The sequence below is a fragment of the Rhamphochromis longiceps genome, linkage group LG8 (assembly GCF_057381845.1).
Source record: "Rhamphochromis longiceps isolate RC_006_pf linkage group LG8, R_longiceps_female_GT1.1, whole genome shotgun sequence".
Lineage (NCBI taxonomy): Eukaryota > Metazoa > Chordata > Actinopteri > Cichliformes > Cichlidae > Rhamphochromis > Rhamphochromis longiceps.
Genome location: NC_140564.1, coordinates 11,949,240 through 11,963,864, shown reverse-complemented (window position 1 = coordinate 11,963,864; position 14,625 = coordinate 11,949,240). Strand labels below are relative to the sequence as shown.

Below are 14,625 nucleotides of genomic sequence, written 5' to 3'. Positions count from 1 at the left end.
GGGCATGTGTTACCGGAGTCAGAAATGGTAAAAATACATCAAACAGTGTGCAGGTTTTGCACAGTGTTTTCATGCTTTCTGATTCATTTCTCTGCGATTTAGCTGAATAAATTTACGGTTTATCATATCACTTAAAGGTTGCAGAAACAAATATTGACATCACTAGCTGCTAAAGTGTTCTGGATTTTCTCACTGTGTGTCCACATAGACTTAAATTCTATATGTGGTGAGCTGTCGGGTGATGGTGAACACACCAACACATAAATAAATTATTCAACTGTGTGTATCCATTCCACACCTACAAATAATTTTGTCACAAAAAGTCCAGCTGTGCTGTAATTGAATGCAGCTGATATCCAAGCAGAACACACATGTATGAGACTGTGTGTTAGAAAAGACTGATATCGGGTTTTTAAGACCAATACACATGCAGATATTTGGTGATTTAAAAATGTGATCTTGGAATATATCCACCAACATTTTTTTTTTTTGACATACAAAACATAAACAGATTCTCCTAAAATGTGTTACCTGTGGTTATTTATTTACTCACTTGTGCTCTGCCTGACTTTACTTAGATCAGCTGGTTTTTTGAAATTGTGCGATTCCAAATATGTGTGCTGTCAACAGGGAAGTAGCAGAGTGGCTTTTCCTCTCTCTGATGGACAAACTATTCAACATCGATACTCATTTAATGGGTTAAGACTGCTTCCTCCATCTAGTCTTAATTTTTTTTATTTCATTTGACGACCACTATAAATGCTGGCACTGATAGCTCAGCAAACAGCGAATATCTGCCGCTAATAAATTAAAAATTGACCTGGCTGCAATGCATTCATTTTAAACTCTTAACATTATTGAATTTTCCACCATAAATTACTACACGTGGATGAGAGAGTGGCGTGCTGAGTTAAAATCCAGCATGGATGCCAACCACAGACACACATATCTGCTGATTAGCGCTAATCAACACTGAATAAGATAATTAAGTGAAAATGTTATAAAAGACACCAACAGCACAAGCATAGATGAGACAGCAGTGACTCATATTTAGCTGAGGTGATTGCTGCCTATCAGAAACACTGCAAACGTTAAGCCTGACTAGTAGCAAAACTTCACATGTCCATAACTTAAGATCTACAGAAGTATAGAACCTTTTGTTAAAGAAAAATTTGAAGTGCAGGCTTTGAAATGTACTGAAAGTATAAAAATAAAAAGTCACTTTTAAGGTTATTTCTACCAGCTAGTTTATCATTTTAAATTTGAATTCTAATGAATTCACTCGACTTGATCTGTTATGTAGAACAGAAGCAAGAAAGAAAAACAGAAGGAACCTAAAAACTAGCTGTATTCAAAAACGCAGATTGTTACGGTGGCCCTGAGAGATCAAACAGACTGAAAATATCCGCAAATAGAAAAATGCTGCAGAATCACATAAAACACAAGGACATTAAATGAAATACAATGAAAATAGGAACAAAAATGTCTGTTCTGTCACATTATTGTATCCCCAGAAACACTTCTGCTTTTTTTAGCTTTTGTAGTGTTTGGGGGTTTTTTAATGTTGCTTTTTAGTTGTGTTGCTTTTGAATGCTGTTTAGTTGGACATTTCAACATGGGAGTCTATGGTGATTTACCCACTTGTAGAGCCAGTCTCAAGTGGCCCTGGTAGGAACTCTTTGTTTTTGTAGGAGCTGCCAGCAAACAGAGAAAACATGAGACATGGAAGGGCCCTGTCTAGCTGGCTTGCAGCAACCAAACTTTCAAAATAAGAGAAAAGTAGTAGATTCATTTGAGATAGCACCGTTCTTTCAGATTAAAAAATATATATAAAAATTATAAATTCTAAAATTTGTCACCAAATGTAGGCAACTGTAAATTGACCAGGTCACACTAAGTTCATGAGTGGAAAACTCTAGCTCACCAAATAATTTGCTAGTATTTCTTTAGAAGAGCGATTCCTGGAGCTCAGAGTGACACTCATTACCTGTCGGCTGGAGAAGACGAACACCAGAGCAGCTCCGGCAGCAGTCAGACCCCATGTGAACAGAGTCCCCAGCAGGGCCTGGGTCACAGGGCTGTAGCCTTCTAGCATAGTGACAGACCTAAACAAACAACACGGCCACACTAAAAGTTAGCCCGTGGCACATCGACATTATATTCAAAAAGATAGGCGACAGAAAGACTGCAGAAAGACTTTGAAAACTAGAGTAAAACAAAAAAGGCTGCTTTCAGGTAATCCTACAAGGCAACAAGACTCCTCTTAAGTCAACACACATGCTAATGCACAGCCCTCGTGTGACTGACTCACGCCTCACACCTTGTTTTTTCAGCACACAGTGGAACAAAAAGATGTTTCAAATCCTGTTTGCTTTGCATTTTAACATCCTGGATTTCTTTTTTCTATTGCTGCACTATGATTATTATCACTGCCGTCCTAGGGTTTCAATCATCAACACACCAAATGATTTTCATGTTAATATACAATATTCACTTTTTAAATTCCAGTGAAATCAGTTAGTAGTAGTTGTTAGTAAAACTTTTATTTAAATATGAGTGCCTATAAGCTCTGTCTGATAATAAGCCTGTTAACTTTTGGTAAGCCCAATATCTGCCTGAAAAGTTCAGCCCCTTGTGGTCAATTCAACTTATTCAATTCAATTTAGTTTTATCTTCTCAAGGCACTTTGCTCTGTCTCTACCTTCCAATACAATTTAAACCACATTATCCAATGTGCAGTCAGGGCCCACCACATTTGGGGACCCATCCAAGGCACAGATGAAAAAGAGATCTCTTAAACTTTCAGATCATCAAGACATGTATATATATATTTATCATAACAAAATAATATAAAGTGTAAAATGCAGTCCTCCTTTTTGTTACCTGCTCCTTTCTCACCTCCACTGCTAAAGAAATTAGTCTACAGCTAACTGCTGTATTTGCACTACTTCCAAAATGAATGAAACAAGTAGAAGGGGAAACAACAGAGGGTAAAAAAAAACAGGCATATGCAACCTTTATGGAAACTGCCTATTTTGTTCTTTATTCTTCTTCTTTTTTTGTTCAAGCAATTCAAGATGAAGACACTGCAGTTCACTTTAAAGTTGTTAAGACAACATTCAGCAAAATGACAAGCAAGATAATTCGGGTGTACACAGGTGGAGCCGTGTGTGCATGTGTATGTGAAAGGACACACAATTAAATTATAAAATACACATTATCCTTTTAAAAAAAGCTTAATTTTTTTAAATTGTTCTTCATTTTCCATTTTATATAAGACACGTTTTACATCGTGGGCCACATATAGCCCACTTTAGATGTAAGTGGACCACACAATTTAAACTCTTGCAAATAGGTTTAAGCACACATCTAATCAAACGTTTAATACCTGAGATATTTTAATATTATATGTCATTTCAACAATAAAAAAAATGTTGCTTTGAGCTTAAATTGAGGTCACTTTAAGGTCTTCAAGGTCATTTTAAATCTCAATTTCAAATTGTAAAGTTAGATTGTTATTGATCCTTTTTAGCTTAAAGTGTATATTTACTCCCCTTACCTCAGTCTTAAAGTGTATATTTACTCCCCTTACCTCAGTCTTAAAGTGTATATTTACTCCCCTTACCTCAGTCTTAAAGTGTATATTTACTTCTTACTCTTCCTATATTTATTGTTGGGTTTTTTTTGCATTGAATGGACCTGGAGCCTCGTCATCTCGTCTCTCTATATACTGTACTGTATATAGCAGAGATGACAATAAAGTTTACTTTGACTTTGAACTTTTAATGAATATTTGAATTAGATAAAAAGTTCTTACTTCACTGCACAGACTGTCCTGTGATTATAAAACTTTATTTTTTTGTAATTGAATGTCTTTTTGTGTTTTGTTTTATTTTGCTTTGCTCCTTTTTAAGGTGAACCCACTACAGAAATCGTAAATTTCTATAGTAGATCGTGAAAAAACAGGAACTTTCTGTTATTCAATTGTTTACCTATTAGTTGTTTATGTTGGTGTAGTGTGAATGGTCATGGAGGAGGTCTTTATCATTAGAAAAAGCTGTACAGCTAAAAGTCAAACACATATGCCCTCCATTATATTTTCCAAACCCATCCAGTGGGTAGATTGGAGTCTTTGGTGGGCTGATTCTGGCCCCTGGACCTTATTTTTGACACCCATGAGTTAATGAAAAGAATGATTGGGATGGCTACTTTAAAAATTTTCCCCAGAAAGGTATGATGCTGTCTATAAAAACTATTCTCTGTGTTATACACGTTGCTTTTTGTCATATCTAACTATTGAAGAAAGGATGAAAGAAAAAAGCCTGATCATGAAAACATGTCGGCTAGAGCTTCTAAACATTTGTGCCCAGGTCTCTGTAACTGGCAGGTGTGCCAACAATACTGTCAGACTATGTGAGACTGCAGCAGTAAAACCCTGGTAGTGTTACAATGAACAAGAGAGGAGCACATAGGAAAAATATTCGCCTCGTACGGGTGGATTCATTTTGGAGCGTAAAGTTAAACGTATTCCTTTCGTGTGCGTATACAATCAGCTTTAAATGACAGCTGACTCTTGTCAACAGCTGTTAACTATTTTTTCATTTTCTCGTCTTTTCCTTTTCCTTTGCTCTGTTCTGCGATATAACCGGTCTTCGTGGAGACCTTCTGGCGAATCGAGTTTTAAATACCAATACACGTGAGGAGCACAAAGTGCAGATTACAGAAAACAGAGGTAAATGAAAGCAAGCCGGCTCTCTTAAAATATTCGCTTTGTTTTTAAAAATATCAGTGTCATATTTCCAAAACACGCTGTTTCTGGTATTGTGAAGCGAAAGTAATGAATTCGGCACAGTTCAATTTTATCCTAAATCTATTGTATCGCTAATTTCTTTATAAGTCTTTCAGGTTTACTCACTTCTTTCCAGCAGCACTCCGAGTGCTCTGTATTTACTTCCTACTTCCTAGTACACGTGTCTATGACTCTATTAGCCCCGCCTCTGCTCGCAGGCTATTGGCCATCAACTTTAACAGTAGTAATCGAAGACAGCGTTCATTATCATCAATATTATTATTATTTTTTTATTATGATTTTTTTTTGTTATTATTAGTAGTAGTATTACGTATTTATTTATTAATTTATTTAAAATTTAAGCCAACTTTATTTATAAACCACTGACTTAAGTGCTGAAAATACGAATATAAATATTTCAGGAGAATATTTTAAATTTAACCTTCCAAATGTAATCTGTGCATTGTTTTTTGTTTGTAATTGACTGATTCAAACTATCCGCTTTTTTGTAGGTCATATAGGCAAGGAGTTTTCTCACACTGGTGGGATAGACACTCGCTCTTTTGGCCCCCTTTTGTTTTCAGAACTGCCTTGTGTGTGCCTGGCATACACTGAAGTTGGATTCCTCTGAGATTTTGCTGAGAACTCATTCCACCACATCATGAAGACGCTCTCTATTGGAGGGTTTTTTTAGTGCAATGAACTCACTTTCGTATGTGTTCAAGAAAACACACTGAGATGATTTGAGCTTTGCAACATTATGCAGCTGGAAGCAACCATTCAAAGATGGCAATAATAGGTAGGCTGTGGCATTTAGGTTTGTGCTAAAAAGCCCCGAATGTGCCATAAAATACCTCGATAGTAGAGGGTGGGCCATTTATATGGATACACCGTAATAACATGGGTGGTTGGTGATATTAAAGTCCTGTTTGTGGCACATTAGTATATGTGAGGGGGCAAACTCCTCAAGATGGGTGGTGACCATGGTGGCCATTTAGAAGTCGGCCATCTTGGATACAACTTTTGTTTTTTCAATAGGAAGAGGGCCATGTGACACATCAAACTTATTGGTAATGTCACAAGAAAAACAATGGTGTGCTTGGTTTCAATGTAACTTTATTCTTTCATGAGTTATTTACAAGTTTCTGACCACTTATAAAATGTGTTCAATGTGCTGCCCATTGTGTTGGATTGTCAATGCAACCCTCTTCTTCCACTCTTCACACACTGATAGCAACACCGCAGGAGAAATGCCAGCACAGGCATCCAGTATCCGTAGTTTCAGGTGCTGCACATCTCGTATCTTCACACCATAGACAATTGCCTTCAGATGACCCCAAAGATAAAAGTCTAAGGGGGTCAGATCGGGAGACTTTGGGGGCCATTCAACTGGCCCACGACGACCAATCCACTTTCCAGGAAACTGTTCATCTTGGAATGCTCGGTCCTGGCACCCATAATGTGGTGGTGCATCATCTTGCTGGAAAAACTCAGGGAATGTGCCAGCTTCAGTGCATAAAGAGGGAAACACATCATCATGTAGCAATTTCAAATATCCAGTGGCCTTGAGGTTTCCATTGATGAAGAATGGACCCACTATCGTTGTACCCCATACACCACACCAAACCATCACTTTTGTTGTTCCAACAGTCTTGGAGGGATCCATCCAATGTGGGTTAGTGTCAGACCAATAGCGGTGGTTTTGTTTGTTAACTTCACCATTCACATAAAAGTTTGCCTCATCACTGAACAAAATCTTCTGCGCGAACTGAGGGTCCTGTTCCAATTTTTGTTTTGCCCATTCTGCAAATTCTGTGCGCCGATCTGGGTCATCCTCGTTGAGATGCTGCAGTAGCTGGAGTTTGTAAGGGTGCCATTTGTAAGTAGCTAATATCCGCCGAAGGGATGTTCGACTAATGCCAGTCTCCAGTGACATGCGGCGAGTGCTACGCTGTGGGCTCTTGCTGAATGAAGCTAGGACAGCCACTGATGTTTCTTCATTAGTGACAGTTTTCTTGCGTCCACATTTTGGCAAATCCAACACTGAACCAGTTTCACGAAACTTAGCGAGCAGTTTGCTAACTGTAGCATGGGAGATGGGTGGTCTCGTAGGGTGTCTTGCATTGAAATCTGCTGCAATGACCCGGTTACTGCGTTCACCAGATATCAACACAGTTTCGATCTGCTCCTCACGTGTTAACCTCTTCGACATGTCAATGGCTGTGAACAAAGAGTAACTTGTAAATAACTCATGAAAGAATAAAGTTACGTTGAAACCAAGCACACCATTGTTTTTCTTGTGACATTACCAATAAGTTTGATGTGTCACATGGCCCTCTTCCTATTGAAAAAACAAAAGTTGTATCCAAGATGGCCGACTTCTAAATGGCCACCATGGTCACCACCCATCTTGAGGAGTTTGCCCCCTCACGTATACTAATGTGCCACAAACAGGACTTTAATATCACCAACCATTCCCATGTATCCCTATAAATGGCCCACCCTGTACAACACCAGCAGCAGCCTGAACAAGGCAGGATGGATCCACACCTTCTTGTTGTTTGCACCAAATTCTTAAGCTACCATCTGAGCGTCACAGCTGAACATGAGACTTGTCAAACCAGACAATGTTTATCCAAACTTCTATTGTCCAATTTGATGAGTCACTGTGAATTATAGCCTCAAATACCTATTCTTAGGACCAGGTTTGTTTTTTTTTCCTTTTTTTTTTTAGGACCAGGTGTGGTCTTCTGCTGATGTAGCCTAAGTTTAATGTGTTGTGTGAGATGCTGTTCTGTATACTTGCGTTCCTAATAGCGCAATGCTTATTGGAAGGCGTGATACCAAAGACCATTGTCCACTGACCTATGGCATCAACAAGACATTTTCCTTCAGAGAATTCCCACTCACTGGATAATTTCTCTTTTTCAGAAGATTCCATGTAAACTCTATAGATTGCTGTGTGGACACCAGATATTACAGTAACGCGTTACAAGTGATGCGTTACTGTAATCCAATTACTTTTTTCAAGTAACGAGTAAAGTAAGGGATTACTATTGCAAAAAAGTTAATTAGATTACTGTTACTTTCCCGTAAGCACGCTGCGTTACTGTGTTACTAAAACCGTGATTTTTTTGCCAGAGTGTCTCATAACAATGACGTAAGCAAGTGCGACGTTCGTGGCAACAGCTGTGTGCAGATCAACAAAAGATAATATATCGAGTGCGGGAGAGTATGAGCGTGCAGCGTTTAAAGCGTGGAAATACTGACCTTACTTTGAGTTTGATTCTGTAAAAAGTGACAAAAACATTAGTGTCCGCTGTTCATTGCGTGGGAAGAAAACTTCTTTTTACAGTGAAAAAAACCCTTAACTTCCAAGCAAGCACCGAGTGCGCTGCCGCTGGAATGTGAAATTCACAGACAAACTCGTGGATTCTTCTACTGAGCGCTGCGGCTCACCTGCACCAGGGCAAACCTCCACCTGCTATACAGGTGAAAATAGAGCAACAGGACCGCTGAGTCTTTGATTTTATTTATTTTCTGCTGTGTTTCACTTGCATTTATTTGAAAGACTGAGTGTAAACACAAAAAAATATTTTATTTTATGTGCTGGAATGTGCAGAAAATAGGTTTAAATGTTAAACAAATTTCTTCCAGTCAGCGAATGTTGCATATAATTACATTTTTGCTTGATGCATGAAGTTAAAAGATGAAAACTAATAAAACAAGTTTTAAAAAGAGACTTTTCCATTTGATTACATTTTGTATGATGGATTATGTAGAAAAAGTAGAATTGGGCTGAAAGATCTATCGCTTTATCACCTATTCAGGTTGTAAATCATGTTTTTAAAAAGTAACTAAGTAACTAGGTAATTAATTACTTTTGAAAATAAGTAATCAGTAAAGTAACGGGATTACTTTTTTAGCGAAGTAATCAGTAATTAGTTACTGATTACTTTTTTCAAGTAACTTGACCAACACTGGTGGACTCTGTCATTTTCTCAAATACTCAGACTAGCCTGTCTGGCACCAACAACCATGTCACATTCAAAGTCACTTCAATCATCTTGATCCATGACTACATGCTTAAACAAGCCAAATTTCTGCCTTGTGATTGGCCGATTCAATAATTTAGCAAAAAGTGTCATTTGTAAAGTCAAAGAGGTCTAACATGTTTAGTTTCTGGGGATTTAGAACACAGGCAGTAGTTAGACAGCAGCATGCTAACTTCTATTAAAGTGTTGGAGCCTTCTTCAGTTCTTTGATCATTTCTTTCTTTCTTAAAGCTTTTTCACAAATGAGGTTTCAGTTAATTAAATAGATTTTCATTCCATGCACCTTTTTATCTGGCAGAACACTGACATTTTGGCTTGGATGGCTGCAAAAAGACCTAAGATTATAGGATTACAAAAGTCTTTGGGGAAATGAATCAACTTCTTACTTGATTTGTTTCCCAGTGCATTTGTGGTCTCAGTCTTTAGTTTCAAGCCTTATTGAACAAAGAATTATGCCCATTTATTAAACCATGGCCTTACTTCAAGCAAAGTGAATAATAAAGCAGGGTATACTTTAGGGCATGGCTGTGTACTGCTACTGGGTCCATGTGCATTTTTCCAATTTAAGAATGAGGAGAAAGCTGCAGCAAAAGTGCTAAAGTGGGGATTCAGAACCATCATCAGAACCCAGGAATCAGCCAGCGATTGAGTACATTCAAAACATCAGCAATTTCTGATATTCAAAACACTTATTTAGTTGGTCCCTGATCTTCTACTCAATAGGATTTGGTGCTCTCATCGCTGCTGCCCAGGCTCAATTCCCAGTCAGAGAGTGATGCTTGGCACTATACTGATACCCACTCATGAGTGGGCAGAAATTAATGCTGAGACTAATATTCCTCAGTCCTCATATCTTGAGTATGTGTAAGACAGTGGATTCATGTGTTTCTGTGAGTTGGACAGCTCCACAACATTCAATGTTTTCTTCAAAAGGTTAACAACTATAAGTTAAAGACATATCAAGGATAAAACTATCTGTTAAAATTGTTCTTGATGTTAACCCTGAAAACCAGTTATTTGATGGTCACAAATTTTGTTTAACACTTCCTCAAGTGATTCAGTGCTTTTGAAAAGTCAGTCATTTAGGGTACTCAAAGCACTGATGTAGTGGGTCCCTGATGGGCTAATGGCTATAATGCAGCTCACTCAGTGCATCAGCTTGGGTTTAATTACTGGTTAGGGAATCAAAGATGGCATGCCAATATACTGCTGCCCACTGAAGACTTTTTGTGTGTCTTAGTCCAATGGTGCAATTCAAAACTGAGTCTAATCTTACTCAGAAATGCCCTAAAATTAGATTAATGCTCCCTTGAAAAGTGAAACTTGCATAACAAGTTGCTACACAAATGCAAGTTGGACAGTTTGAAAAGAACTTGTGTGATTTCTAACCACAGGAACCATTTTCAAAGTGAGTTTGATGTCTCCATGACAAGTTTCAGTCAAGCATTATGTTCATCTCATAACTCACGGTCCTATTTAGAGGAAGGAATTACAATCATATGATTGATAAAATGCATGTTGTTGTCAGCTTCTTAGTCAAATCCACTGCATGTCTTGTCATGTCAGGCTTCAGAAAAATAGATTTTTTATCCAAAATGCCAAAGTCAAAGCAAACCTGCTGGTGAGATCATGGTATTTATGTCAAACTGATATGCAGTCTGTCACATTCACCCAAATATAAAGTGGAAGAATCAAGTAGTTATGTCTAGTTGGTTTTCTTGTTGACGTGCCGTCAATTTAGTCTTTTTAGAAAAAAACAAGATAAAGATGTTCAGAAAGTGAATTAAGCAGGCTTGTGTGTATAAATACACATATATAGTTAAGTTAAAGAGATGACAATATCAGTAACAAAACTTTATATATGACCTTGGATGTAAGTCTTGAGGAACATCTATTTTTTGGTCCGAGGTTTTATTTAAAATTTCCTGGATAGAGTTCAAATGTCAACCCTGTAGCCTGGGTTTGAATAGGACTCAGGAATTGAGGTTTGGCACCTGAATGCACAGGTGCACACTAAGGTCTTTTGTCCATCTTAATGGCACAATTCTAATCTTCATCAGTCATGGCTTGACCAAGATTGATACTTTCTTAAAAGGTCAGAGATGTGTAACAAGCTAGCTGCAAGAGGCTCAAGTGAAAGTCACGAGACAACAAATCAACTTCTCGCTTAAGTTCTCGACTCGGTAAACATTTTCCCGGTGAGTTTGTGGTCTAATTTAAAGGCTTCATGTATTCTGTATTTAGCGATATTTTGTAAAAAAGGGTCAAAAATGAACTTTCTACCTACAAAACATCAGTAAATGGAACAAAAAGTGGATACAATTTTTAATGAATCAACTTAAAAACAACCCAACCAAATGGAATGTTAAAATCTATCATATGCAAAATAATGTTTGCAGATGCAGGATGTTTACTGGTAATAAACACTTTCTTTAACTGTGTACTGTGCTGTCACTTCTGAAGGCTCCAAATGTCTTAATTCATGAATTTCAAACTAATTTCACATCATTTTAAATGGGACAGACCAAACTCCCATTTCTGTCATAGTAGAGTAGTTTAACTGCACATTCAATCCCAGAGATATCTAAATGTAAGAAAAAGAAGTGCAATTTCAACAGTGTGCCTCAGTTTTTCCTGCATGATAAAGGAATGGTGTTACTGAAAGAAATCTGCCAGCATGACTCTTGGGGCTTAAATTGTAAGTAATAGATGTGGAAAATTACAAAATAAAAGTCTCACAAATTGTCCTGTAAGTATTCAGCGGAAAGTTATTTTTTATATCATACAAAATCACTTATTTTATTTTTAAATATTTTTTATTTATTCATTTGTTTTATTTATTATTATGATTAATGTGAAAAAAACAGACATTTCTAAGCAGATAGTGAAAAAACAGGAGCTTTTCTGTCATTTAATTGTTTCTCTATTACTTTATTATTGTACTTTAAATGTCTTTGGGGAGATCTTAATCAGTAGGACAAAGGTGTTTATGAAAAAACATTTAAAAGTCATATACTTTTTGCCATCCCTGACATCTTTCAATGCCGTCCATTGTGATGTGATTGCAGTCTTTGTTGAGCCAATGCTGGTCACCCGGCTTCATGTTTGCTACCTCTGCCTTAATTAATGTTGGGATCTTTGCTTTTCTGAAAAGAAACAGATTATGTTGATGTTGCTTTTCCTTTAAGTTGCCACTCTCATCTCTGGGAATTCCCAGGTAAGCTGACCTTTGATTGGGGTTTTTGTGCTTTTTAGTACAGAATTTCTTAAAATCTTCCGTGAGCGCCAAATCCCTGACCATATAACGCTTCTCACTGTGATGTGAATTATTAACGGATCAGTCATCAGTCTTGCTCTTTTATGTTTCATACCCACCAAACCACGTAAATTGACAATTAAGAGGACCCTATGTGTTTTTTTTGTTTTCCAGTATTTAACAACCCCAGTGGGGGCTCAGGCATTTAAAGCTTTAACCATCTTGTTTTATTAGCCTGTTAGTTGAGGGATGCATTTTTTTCTTTCAGTGCTGGCAGTTGATAAAACTCAGTAACTTTGCGATGTTGGAAATCATCAGCTGATAAAGTTCACTTCAGTACGTTACATTACATTTAGTACTGTGTGTGCATGTCTAGGGTTCTGCTGTTACTTATTAACTGTCATGTGGTTGCATTGTGGAATGATTTAGTTAATGCAAAAATAATCCATTATTATTAGAAACAAAATAAAGACCCAGTTACAAAAGCTATATATGTGGCAAAACATCATAATTTAATATGCAAACAGGCTTGTAGTGGAAAGTCGAGGCCATGAGCTCTTCATCAAACAAATGCATGATGTCCTGTGTCTCAGGTGGGTTGTTATCTTTTTAAAGGCCTTGTTACTCCTTGTCCACTAATTTCGGTTCTTTCAGGATGATCAAACATCTGTTGTGCAAGATGGCTGTCAAAGAAAGCAGCCATCATTCTTCGATTCTCAAGAACTGACATCAAATACTCAGTTTTCCTTCAGAGGTGTTTGATCTCTTCAGTTTTTATGCTAAAATGACTTCAAAACACTCCATATTGGTAACATGCCAAAGAGACAGCATGCCAGGTATTTCTAGGGTAGTTTTGCGTGTGAAAACGGGAATGGGAATAGTTCAAATCACCACGTTTTAGGAAAGAACTCTCAAAATGCTGCCCTAGACAAGATAAGCCCCTGACTAATATTCCCTCAAATATTTTAAATTTCTATGTTGCAATTACAAAAGCTACAGATTTACATAACTCGTCAATGACGCTAGATGTTTAGTCATTGTTTCTGGGAAACAAAAGCAGGATGAACATATCCTGGTACTCACAAACAATAAACAAGACAATAAATCATGTGGAGTTTCCAGATTTTTCTATTGGCTTCCTCTCTTTTCCAAGCATGCTGAAAGTATTTGGTGCAGCATGCTATTCCATCTGTAAGAGTTTTTACTTATTGTCTTATGAAATAACAATGTAAAAAATGCAGTAACACTGTCTGACTCATAGTTTACTGGAATAATTAGATCTTGCATGCACGCTGCAGATGGTCTCTGTGCTTTATTTGAGTCTTTTTTAGTAACTCTAGCAGCACGGCTCCGTGGAACATTTGTCCGCCTGTTGCTTGCGCACAGAAAATGAACCCACATGGAATTTTGAGCAAAGAGCCATGATACTCAGAGTATGGATGCCACCAATTTGACTGAGAGCTACCATCAGATTTGCTGAAGATATACAAAGCCCACAGAGGATGTATTTTTGTGCTAACAGCAGGTCAAGCTGTTCATAGATTGCATAAAATGTTTTGATGTCTGCCAGATTAGCGCAACATATTCACTATTCACACATGCTAACTCCTGCAGCTGCTGGTAGTCCCGTGACTACTCAACCTTCACCTTTTACTTTGGCAAACTGCCCGATGGATCCCAGAAAGCTGATTCTTTTCATTTGGACTTGGGAAAAGCATTTCATCACTCATCCAAGTGACTTCTTCAGCCTGACTGATCACTACAGATAGTCCTGATTTATGTGATAAACATGAATGAGTTTGGTAACTTTCATACAGTTAGATTTGTGTAACAGTTTCCTTCATTATTAAATTTCTGAAAATCTAAAGTTATCTTCTCATTATATCAAAGGAGCTTGCAAAGAAAAGCGTCTGGACTTCTTCAAGTTGCTTGAAGAAGTTTCACCTCTCATCCGAGAAGCTTCTTCTTCAGAAGTCCAGACGCTTTTCTTTGCAAGCTCCTTTGACTACGATGACCTGGATGACTCAGAACCTTCACAGACTTCTCATTATATCCTGATAATATGTGCTAATCATCAGTATATCACTGGCAAAATATTTGCGTTAGAATTCTGACGTTTTTCTCGGAATTCTTTTATCTCAGAATTCTGACTTTAGTTTCACATCAGCAACGCCAGAAAAATGTCTCAAAAATGTGAATGTTCATTTCAGGATAACAACGTAAAGTATTTATTCAACACTTTCTGCCATTCTAATCAATGAGTGACTGAACTAGCTGCTTTCTTCCACATGTAGTTTTGTGTGCCATTTGTAGTTTTTCCTGTTCTTGTAGAAATGCTTCTTCTTCAGAATGTAAGGAGATATGCTGTTGTCATCAAGTTCAGAACTGCAACCTCTGCACATACACTGCTTATGATTCCTATGGTACTAAAAAAAAATAATCTTAAGTTTAGTATTGAAAGGCATTAGAAGTATTGTTTAAGGTGACGTCCCTCAATGGGAGTAAATGTGGGGTGAGTATCATAA

At 37.4% G+C, this 14,625-nt stretch overlaps 1 protein-coding gene across 2 annotated transcripts in view; it reads right to left on the bottom strand.

Annotated features, from left to right (window-relative positions):
* slc39a11 (solute carrier family 39, member 11) overlaps positions 1 to 4,968 on the bottom strand; it is a 199,712-nt gene extending 194,744 nt beyond the window's left edge. For both annotated transcript variants that reach the window (XM_085415770.1, XM_085415771.1), the window contains exons 1-2: positions 4,916 to 4,968; positions 1,988 to 2,105 (exon numbers count right to left, since the gene is read on the bottom strand). In XM_085415770.1, coding sequence (XP_085271896.1) covers positions 1,988 to 2,095 — 108 coding nt within the window. In that variant the 5' untranslated portion in view covers positions 2,096 to 2,105; positions 4,916 to 4,968. The remainder of the gene's footprint in view (positions 1 to 1,987; positions 2,106 to 4,915) is intronic.
* Between the last annotated feature and the right edge of the window lie 9,657 nt (positions 4,969 to 14,625).